The sequence below is a fragment of the Podarcis filfolensis genome (genome assembly GCF_964270895.1).
Source record: "Podarcis filfolensis genome assembly, chromosome: 12".
NCBI classification, from domain to species: domain Eukaryota; kingdom Metazoa; phylum Chordata; class Lepidosauria; order Squamata; family Lacertidae; genus Podarcis; species Podarcis filfolensis.
Genome location: NC_139614.1, coordinates 31,512,603 through 31,522,865, shown reverse-complemented (window position 1 = coordinate 31,522,865; position 10,263 = coordinate 31,512,603). Strand labels below are relative to the sequence as shown.

Here is a 10,263-nt window from a genome sequence, read left to right as displayed (position 1 = left end):
GCTTTGAGAAGTGATGGGCTCTACTTTGCTGGAGGTGTTTAAACAAAGGATGGACATCTGCCTGAGTCAAATTTCAGTGGGAAGATGGCTGCCCATCGTGAATGCTGCAGTTGATTTCTGACTTGCAGATCAAGACTTGAGTGGGGATCTGCCTTGCAGATCAAGACTTGGGCTCTATGATCTTCAGATCCCTTGTAGCTCTGTGGATTGCATCCAACTAAATTCCGCTCAAAGTAGATCCGTTAAAATAAATGGACCCAAGTCACGGTCATTCATTTCAATGGGTCTACACTGAGTACGATTAACACAGTGTGCGATCCTGTGACGCTATGGAATCCTCTGTGTAACTGTCCTGCGAAGGAGTAGCAGGATGATAATCTGAAGAAAACCTGATAGACATCATTGCTCTGATTCAGCAGTAAACAGCAGGTTTTCCCGGGGAAAGCAGTGGGACACAAACAAACAAACACCTGGACCCGAGCCTACAAATCATGGACCTGCTAGATATTGTAGCACAAATGGAAGTATGGGTGAGCCCTTGGTTGGGCAATATTAGCTGAGATGGTTGGTTGCCCTGGTTATCTTAGATTCAGAAATAAATGGTTTCCATTGCAATAGCCCTGAACCACATTTCACCTTGTCTGATTCAAGGTAAGGAAGTTTCATACACTGATCCCTGCAATGCTGGGTTGCTAGCGTTGTTAGGCTTGAGAAGTACAGAACAAGAACATAATAACTGCATTCTCCAACAACAACAAAAGTACCAGGATCTTCAGTCGGAATCAGATCATCTGAAATCTAGGTGGTTACATCCCAACTTTGGAAAAGAATCTCATAAAAGTGCTGTGGTATCAAGGGTTTAAAGTTGCAGGCTTGCCCACATCAGTTGACACCATGTTCCTTTGTCTGATGAGCTGTGATCCACTTTAAAATGAAGTCTTAACTGAGCTGCACCCATTAAAAAGGACAAATAACAAACATTGGATAGGTTAGGCCTCTTCTTTGAAATGAAAGAGATGGATAGGCATGATTGCAGAGTTTACATCCGAGGCTAACACTACTGTATCAGATAACGCACATGATTTGCAGAATAAGTTAACAAAGGGGAAACTGAATATAACTGAACATAACCCGTAAACATAGGCATAAGTCTAGATCTTGTGGATAAAAGTGCAGTGAAAATATGTGTATGCCACATGTACACACATGGGTTGCAGAATCAGTTAACCAAACGAAAACAAGACCTACCGTATACTGTATAAATAATGTGTAAAGTGTAAGGAGGAAAAAAACACTTTCCGTTGTTTTATTAACACATTTTCCCCACAAGTTCACAGTGAAAATAAGTTACAGCTGCACTTAACAAGTTAGGATGTGATTTTACCAGTTCTCATGTCGGCAAATTAATAGTTGGTAGACGTACAAAAATACCCAGGAAAAGGGACAACATGAAGTAAAAGCAGATAACTGTTCCTCAGCTTCAAAACAGAAAACATGGTGAATACACATTTATAAAGGCCCCTCAAAATGTATTTTGTGTAAGAGATCCTGAAGACAACTTCAAAGAAGAAGGAAATATCCTCAATATCTGTCAAGCATTCTCCACTGGGACTGTTCAGCAGAAAAGGAATTATTTGTATATATTAATCCTGTTCACTGCAATCTTCATTTTGAAGGCCCAGTCAAAAATGGGCAGGAGTTGAAATGGCCTGGACAGTGCAGTGTAGTCCATATGGGCCTCTGCATATTAAGGGGCATAGCTAAGTGGTAGAGCACATGCTTTGCATTGGGGAAATCCCAGAGACTGGCATCTCACTGATTTAATACCCTGACCGCAGTAAAAGACAGGTTCTTATATCCTGCCTTTCTTCATCATGGAACCCAAAGCAATAGACAGGTGTTCTCAGGTCACCTTTCCAGGTACTGACCAGATTCTGGCCTGCTTGGTTTCAGCAAGGTGATAAGTGTCATGGATCTTCAGACCAGGATTCACAGCACAAACACCTTGGAAGAATGTAGATGACATTGTAGAAGGACCGTAAAGGTAAAGGTAAAGGAACCCCTGACCAGTAGGTCCAGTCGTGGCCGACTCTGGGGTTGTGGCGCTCATCTCGCTTTATTGGCCGAGGGAGACGGCGTACAGCTGCCGGGTCATGTGGCCAGCATGACTAAGCCGCTTCTGGCGAACCAGAGCAGCGCACGGAAACGCCATTTACCTTCCTGCCGGAGTGGTACCTATTTATCTACTTGCACTTTGAGGTGCTTTCAAACTGCTAGGTTGGCGGGAGCAGGGACCGAACAATGGGAGCTCACCCATCATGGGGATTCGAACTGCCAACCTTCTGATCGGCAAGTCGTAGGCTCTGTGGTTTAACCCACAGCGCCACCCGCGTCCCCAAGAACCATAGGTAATAGGTACGTGTTATTATTTATATCTCACTATGGGTGTATGGGGTGTGAGGGGAGGGCTAGTACCTTTGATGAGGGACATGTCATACTCCTCCTGGGTGAGAGTAGGTGATGGGTCTCAAACCCTTGATGAGTTAAGGACTTCCCTTGTATGAAAAGACAGGCTCTGCAGGATTGAGCAGACAAGACTAATAGCAAGTTCAATGGTCAAGAAGGCGGTTTCTGCAAGTGCTGTAGAGGGAAGTGAGGGGCAGATGGGGCTCATCAACCTGGGAAGGTAGCCCATCCAAGAGAGTGAACACTTTGACCCTGAACCTCCACTGCCTTGTGGGATGTCTTCGGGAGAAGAAAACCCTACACAAATCTGGAGCAGAGTCCTTGGATGGCGCCTTGTACACCTCCTTCTGGCAACTTATGTGGCCAAGCTGGTGCTAAATATATTGCTCCGCTTTCCTTTGGACCACATCAGCAAGGCTGGGAGGGGGGGGCGTCTTTTCTAGGCAGCCCAGGACCTCCATATACATTGCCCAGGCTTGCGCCCTGGAAAGGTCACTTTGGTGCTGCAAACACAACGGTTTGACCTCACTCCTGGAGGCACACTCCCTTGTCTCTCAAGACAGACATATGGCAACAATGTGGGATGTATTGCTAGAGCAGTCAAGTACAACATTTTCCTGTTGCCTAGAACGGACACACAGGAGAACGCGGCTCCAGACAGGGAGGACTTCCTGTCATCCCTGCTCTTATATGTATGTGACCAGGTAGATGGGCATGACCCTAGCTGACTCTGTAAAAGGGCTGGCCACGCAGCCATCTTCCCTTTTTTTCTTTTCAGACTTCTCTCTTGGACTGCCTCTTCCGGCTCTTAGCCAGCACATGGCTCATCCTTGCAGAAGATGGAAGCCACCGGTAGAAAGTCTGAGGCGTAGCTCAGACTTATTTTCTCTACAAATGTAACTGTAACCACAGGATAAAGCCTGCCTTCTGATTACTGCTGTGAACTGAATGTGAGTAAAACTTCATTGTTATTTTCAAAAAGACTGTGTTGTGTCATTGTTATTTTAAGAGGGAAATAAAGAGGACATTTACCAGGAACAATCCAGACTGGACAAGCCAGACTGGATTGCTTAATTAAAAGACTCCAACGAGTCATCAACTGCTTCACTATAAGCTGCAAGGGAATGTGCTCTGCTGTTTGCTCACTAGCGTCAGTGAGGAGGGATAATATCAAAAGAATATATTCTCTCCTACCTTCCTTTACATTCCCACAAACAACATTTCCCACCCTTCCTCCCGAAGAAGCCCAGGAGGCAGTGTTCTTATTTTGTATTTTTATGTTGTGAACTGTCCTGTAATCTTTGGATAAAGTGTGGTATACAAATTTAATAAATAATAATAATCACGCAAGTATTCCCTTTCAATTCACTTGGGAGTTCCTGGCAAATCCCTTCATAAAATTAATAAAATTATTGAAAAGTTCATAGTGAAAGAATGGATAGCAACAATACCAATTTATTTGTAGTCTTCTTTAAGAAAAATAAATAAAGCAAATAATATGCAGCAGGTGACAGAGAAAGATCCTTGTTCAGTAGTGAGTGTTGAGCCTGCTCCTGCACATCAAGAATCTCTGCATGAAGGTCAACAAACCAGGGTTATCTCCCTCAGCAGATCACCATGCTTTGAATATGGAGGCCAGTCCATAAGGCTGATCAGATAACAGTGACGATGACTTACTACATTTCCAGAACTGATCATATAGAAGAGCTGTTAAGATTGCTACATATAAACAAAAACAAAATCCACCCACAAATTAAAGTTCTCAATGTTGAAATAATGCTTCTGGTCTAGAGACCTTCAGGTGCAAGAACGTATGTGGCATTTGTTTGATTTGTAGACTTCTCCTCCTTATGAGATGGTGTTTCCCAATATTGCAACCGTTGCTTACATTCTTCCAACTAAGAAAAGAATAGAAACTGAATCACAATCGGAGGTAACTTAATCGCGTCATTCACTTGTACTAGAAGAAGAAAAAGAGAGAAGGGAAAAAAGCATGCAACGTTCCAGGTCTGCAAAACCCAAGGCACCAGATAATTGCAGTTTCTAATATGCGTGTCGTGGGCATTCAAGCAGGGGTGAAAGTGAGCGCTCCTCTCAAATGCCCACAAGCAGGACTGAGTCAAGCACAGCCCAGATCACAGGAAGCAGGACCTGTGCTCACCTTAAGCTCTGCAAGTGCCACCTTCTCATAAGGCCCTTGAACTCTCCTTGGGGAGGAGCAGAAGGCAGCAGTGGACACTTACCTGGCCTTAACACATGAGAGTGAGTGCAGATGGGAAACAGACTGCCAGGGAAAGGGGAGTGCCTCTTTCTTAAAATTCCTGGGCCTTGGGCAGGGGAAAAAAGGAGGCAGGGGCAGTGGATGATGCTTTGTAAGCACACTTCAAACTTTTTGGAGGTGGTCACCTAAAAAAAAGACATTGCAAAACACCAGCTTTTCCAAGTGGCTGTGTGGAACTGCGTAGAGCGTGCCTCACACTGTGTTGTGTCCCCTAATTTTATCCCCCTCTCCAAGCAAGGATTTCATGTTTTAAGGAAATAATGCGCACATGTGCATAATATATTGAATGTTTCAGTATGCCTGCCCTTATGGAAATACAGTGGTACCTCAGGTTAAGTACTTAATTCGTTCCGGAGGTCCGTTCTTAACCTGAAACTCTTCTTAACCTGAAGCACCACTTTAGCTAATGGGGCCTCCTGCTGCCGGAGCACGATTTCTGTTCTCATCCTGAAGCAAAGTTCTTAACTCTAGGTACTATTTCGGAGTTAGCAGAGTCTGTAACCTGAAGTTTATGTAACCTGAAGCGTATGTAACCCGAGGTGCCACTGTAAATGGAAAATGTTTTATTTGCAGGTCATTCTGCTTAGTAAGCAGGCCAGGATTTAACTACCTTCCAGTTCTTTAGGACTGAGTTCCTTATGCTTAGGCAGGCTCCCCCTCATCCCCTCTCTTCTTCCTCAAGCCCTGTGGAAACATATCTGCTCACACCACTCACCGCTCCCTCCGGGATTGCAGGAAACTGTCTTAATGCTGAGTGAGAATGCTGGTCCATCTAGCCCAACATTTTCACCATTTTCACTGACTTTGGTTTCAGGCCGAGGTCTCTCCCAGCCCTACCTGGAGATGCCAGGTATTGAACCTGAAGCCCCCTGCGTACAAGATAGGTGCTTTACCAATAGGCTATGGCCCTTTGCTTTTGTTTGATTGGTTGGGAGGAAGCAGGAGCCTTTCCAGAGGCCCCAGTTTTATGTTGAGCAGCTGGTCTAGAGAGAAGCTATGCCTGGGTTTCTCACAAGCCGCTTTTATTGCTGCGTCTGGGCAATTCCCACCTTTGCACTGCAGTCCCTTCAAAACAGCACAGTTTACTCTGGAGCGTACAGCCATTTCCCATGCCTTGCCCTCTTCCGGCAACTACTGCCCACTTCCGGTCCCTCTCATTTCCTTTGACAGTCCCACAACCACTTGGGGAAAGGGAGCAAACTGAATGGGTACTACCTGCGGCTTCTGCACTCACAGAAGGTGGTTTAATGCAGAGGTGGGAAACATCTGTCCTTCCATTTTCTTATTGGACTCCCAACTCCCATCAGCCTCAGATGGTCAGGGATGATAAGAGATGTAGTCCAGCAGCATTTAGACGGACAGTTTCCTCACCCCGATATAATGAAAAGCCTCCATATGAACTTCATGGGACCAAGACAGCATTAGCTCTGCGTGCTACTTTTTTTTTTTTAATCCTCTCAGACTTACTAGTACAGGGCTTATTTGTGAACCTTCACAATCTGGCTAAAACACTGCTCAAGTCCCTGTAAATCTCTATCACAGCAAGAGGAGAGAAGCCTACCATGCTTGCAGGCGTTCATGCAGTCTTTCTTTGTAAGAAAGTTGTTATTATTCCCGTCGCATCCCGTATAGATGAATGCCACACAAGTTCTGCTCGCTATATTGTAGTAAAAGCGATGCAGTGAAGCTGAACAGAGTCCCGCATCCTTGGGACTAGAGCAAAAGGAGGGACCCTCTTCAAAAAAAGAGAAAGGAGTTAATTAAGAGTGTGTGTGTTTTGAAGAGCAGAATATGGTGATGTTTAGAATTCATAACCAATAATGCCCAGCTTAAAAAAAAATCGGCAGAGTTTACAGTTTTATTTAGATTCTATACAATATCACCTGGTTCACCAAGAACCGCTGTTGTAGAGCTCCTGGTCCCTTGGAGAGTAAGTTTAGGAAATACATGAGAACATTTCATCCCTCCCACACCTATCAAGCTCAATAGGCCTATGGCTTGTATGAAGAAATAATTACTTCTCCCCGACTTGCAGACGTCAGTGCAGGATCTTTTACTGGAAAACATGTTAGGGTGTCGTGAACGTTTTTTAGGGAAAAATTCCTCGCATTTCATTGTCTCAAGGTTGAAGAAATATTTTGGCTTGAGGGGGCTCCAGGTCCCTTGTGGAGGTTTCACTCGGCACATTACAGGCACTTCTGAAAATTAAATCACAACTGTTTAGATTTTTTTAAAAAAAACTGTCTAAAGGAAACCATTGCTCTTAAAAATCTCCCCCAATTCACTTCAGGATTTGAAATTTTAGAACAATGACTTACTCTTGATTTTCCCGCAAGTTTCTATACAAGCGTCAAAGCTCAAAAAGTTGTTTTCGTTCCCCAAGCAGCCCCCGGAAGTAAACCTCTGGCAGTCTTGGGAGGCTCGGTTGTAGTACCACCTGTCAAATGAACCTGGGCAGACTCCGGGCATCGGTGACTCTAGGCAGAGCTCTCTGTTGTCTGCATGAAAACAAAACCAGGGGAATGGAAGAAATGAAATGCTCTAAGTCCAAATGAGTTAAGGGGTGGGGCGGGGGGGGGGGGAGCCTGGCTAGATCAGGCCAAAGGCTCAGGCAGTCCAGCATCCAGTTATCTGTGGTCAATCAGATGGCCTGAACTCAAAAGCACCCTCCCCACATGCAATTCCCAGCAGCTGGCCTTCAGAGGCATACAACCTCCAAAAGGGGAGTCAGAAAAGGGCCTCTGTGGCAAGTCACATTTGAATGCCTAATCCTTTGTGAATTTGTACACTTCGTTCTCTTTCAGGCCGTTCAAGTTGGTATCCATCACTACTTGTGGGAGCAAACGCCAAAGTTTAAATATCCACTGTGGTAAGAAGTACTTCCTTCTGTTGAGTCATCCAACATTCAGTTTCATTGAACAGTATGTTTCCGATCACAATTCAAAGTGTTGGTGCTGACCTTTAAAGCCCTAAATGGCCTTGGTCCTGTAAACCTGAAGGAGCGTCTCCACCCCCATCATTCAGCCCTGACACTGAGGTCCAGCGCCGAGGGCCTTCTGGCAGTTCCCTCCCTGCAAGAAGCGAGGTTACAGGGAACCAGGCAGAGGGCCTTCTCGGTAGTGGCACCCGCCCTCCCTTCAGATGTGAAGGAAATAAACAACCAGCTTTCTTTTAGAAGACATCTGAAGGCAGCCCTGTCTAGGGAAGGTTTTAATGTTTGATGTTTTATTGTGTTTTGGGAGCTGCCCAGAGTGGCTAGGGAAACCCAGCCAGATGGGCTAGGTATAAATAACAGTTGTCCCCAAAGTGAGAGAACTGCCATGCTGCCAAGCAAAAGGGACTGTGTTGTGATCTGCTTAAGACTTCTGCAGTCCATTTCACCCTGCTCCAAAAGATTCCTTCAAGCCCCATTATTTTCAGTCAATCATTAGCTTTTAAGAGGGTATATTAAACGACTAAACAACAACAAAAATTCATCTGAACTGTGTGTGTGTTTAATGTGCATTTTATCATTCCTTTTATTACTGATGTTCAGTACCGAGTGCAATCTTTGAGCCCCCCATCGCCCCCCAGCCCTGGAGGATTTAAACGAAGGCACAAGTGCTTTAGTAAGCCAAATACTCAAAAACTTCTTTGCTCATATTATTTCTCATAATAAAAACGCTTTGTCGCCAGCAAGTTGGATGGGGGGGGGGGCAGGTGCACCACGCGAGGCAATGCGGGGATGAACCGGGCAAAAACATTCCTCTTCTTGCAGACCTGTGACTAATGAAGCAATCTTTGTATGGCCTTCTAAACTGTGGGCTGAGTTTATGGTTCTCCTTTGTTGATAGAGAAAAATCTATAATTCCAGGTGCCATAAGAAAGCTGCAGAGATAGCGCAGGATAGTGCGCACCCTGGAAATTATCTCTTTCAGCTTCTGTCTTCTGGAAGAAGGTACAGGGTTATAAAGACTAGGACTAGCCGCCTGAGAAACAGTTTCTACCCAAATGTGATTTTGGTTTTAACGCAGTGTAAAGAGTCTCTATGGGAGTATATTGTATTTAAAAATGGGGTATCAGAGTTTTTAGGGGGCTAACCAGGTTGGGATAGCTGGGATAGCAGGCTTGTTGATTTTTGAATGTCTTATGTAGAGTTTTCAATTTCGTTGTTCTGTATGGGACAATGACAATAAAGATTATCGTATTTTTGTGGTTTTTTAAAAATATATATATTGCAAACCGCCCTGTGATCTGCGAGGGAAGGGCGGCGTAGGAATTTAATTAAGAAAAACAACAAATAATAATAGGGTCTGGAGTCTGGAGTCGCGGTCACCAAGAAGGTGAGAAGAAATCCGTTTTACAGCGTCTTGCAAGAGCGCAGTCAAGGAAGCTCCCCACCTCCAAAACAGACCCGCGCCCTCACGCTACCTGCCGTCGGGATCTGGAGCCGGACGCGGCCCAGGAGCACCACGAAGGCGGCGGCCCGCAGAAAGGCGCGCGAGTTCCCAGCGGCCTGGCCCATCGCCCGCCGCGGGCGACTCGCTGCGAGGGCCGGGCTCGTCGACTAACGACGGAGACGTTGGGCTCGCGGAGCCGCCGGGGCCTCTTTAAGGAGGAACTGCACGTCTTCCCACGGCTGCCTCGTCGCGGCTCAGGGGCTGGGCGCGCGTTTCGCGGGCGCGTTGCAAAAGGCATCCCCGGGATCAGAGTCCCTGGGCATCCGCGAGCGGCATCGGAGGCGAGGGGACGGCGAGCGGGGTTGCCGCGGAGGCCTGGCGCGTCCGGGCTGCCCACCTCGACGGCGCAGGGGATGAGCTGCCCTCGAGCAAAAAGTCCCCGAAACCATCAACAACTCGCCGAGCCTTTGAGTTTTAAATAAGCCCCAGTGCGCATAATGTGGCCACGCGACTCTTGATACTTCCCGGGTTTGTGGCTTTGTCTAGAACGCAAAGTGACCATTATTACTTGACTTCCTTCGAAGAACATAAATTGCCCATTAAATCAACTGCTGGGGACATTTTGGAGGGCGGTGGTTTATATGCGCTGCAGGGGGGTAATCGGGAGAAATATTTGTATATTTTAGTTCTGTTCTTATCAAAGTGCCCAACTGCAAGGCCCAGTCCAATTTGCAGGAGTTTGACCTGGCTGTTGCAGGGTAAGTCACACTCAGTTATTAAGTTGGGGGAATGTTGGTTTGTTTCAATACTTCAAAGCTCCTGTTAACTGGTACTTCGGTTATATTGACTAGAGGCACATTTCAATGTCGACTGGAAAATGTTGGGTGGGTGTTGCAGTTTATTGCTAGGATGTAGAGCTTGATGTTTCTAATGTTAGATATTTTATCGTGTTTTTCATATTCCTCTCTTGAGAGCCACCCAGAGTGGCTGGGAAAACCCAGCCAGATGGGTGGGTATAAATAATAAATTCTTGTTGTTGTTGTTGTTGTTAAGTAGAGTTGGCCCAGATGGCCTTCAGGTTTCCAAAGTAGACCCATTAAAAAGAAGTCCTAAGTCACGTCCATTTATTTCCATGGA

At 45.8% G+C, this 10,263-nt stretch overlaps 1 protein-coding gene across 2 annotated transcripts; it reads right to left on the bottom strand.

Annotated features, from left to right (window-relative positions):
* Positions 1–3,903: 3,903 nt before the first annotated feature.
* LOC310745316 (tissue factor pathway inhibitor 2-like) lies at positions 3,904–9,884 on the bottom strand (the record flags this gene model as incomplete). 2 transcript variants are annotated; one of them, XM_083577501.1, is made up of 5 exons in its annotated part: positions 9,158–9,875; positions 7,066–7,245; positions 6,766–6,945; positions 6,309–6,482; positions 3,904–4,364 (listed from the first exon to the last, which is right to left on the bottom strand). In XM_083577501.1, exons 1-5 carry the CDS (start codon positions 9,249–9,251, stop codon positions 4,351–4,353), a joined length of 642 nt encoding a protein of 213 aa, XP_083433627.1. In that variant the 5' UTR covers positions 9,252–9,875. The 2 variants fall into 2 exon arrangements, with proteins under 2 accessions (XP_083433627.1, XP_083433628.1); XM_083577502.1 differs by lacking the exon at positions 3,904–4,364 and adding an exon at positions 4,365–4,426 and having other exon boundaries at positions 9,158–9,884.
* Positions 9,885–10,263: the final 379 nt, after the last annotated feature.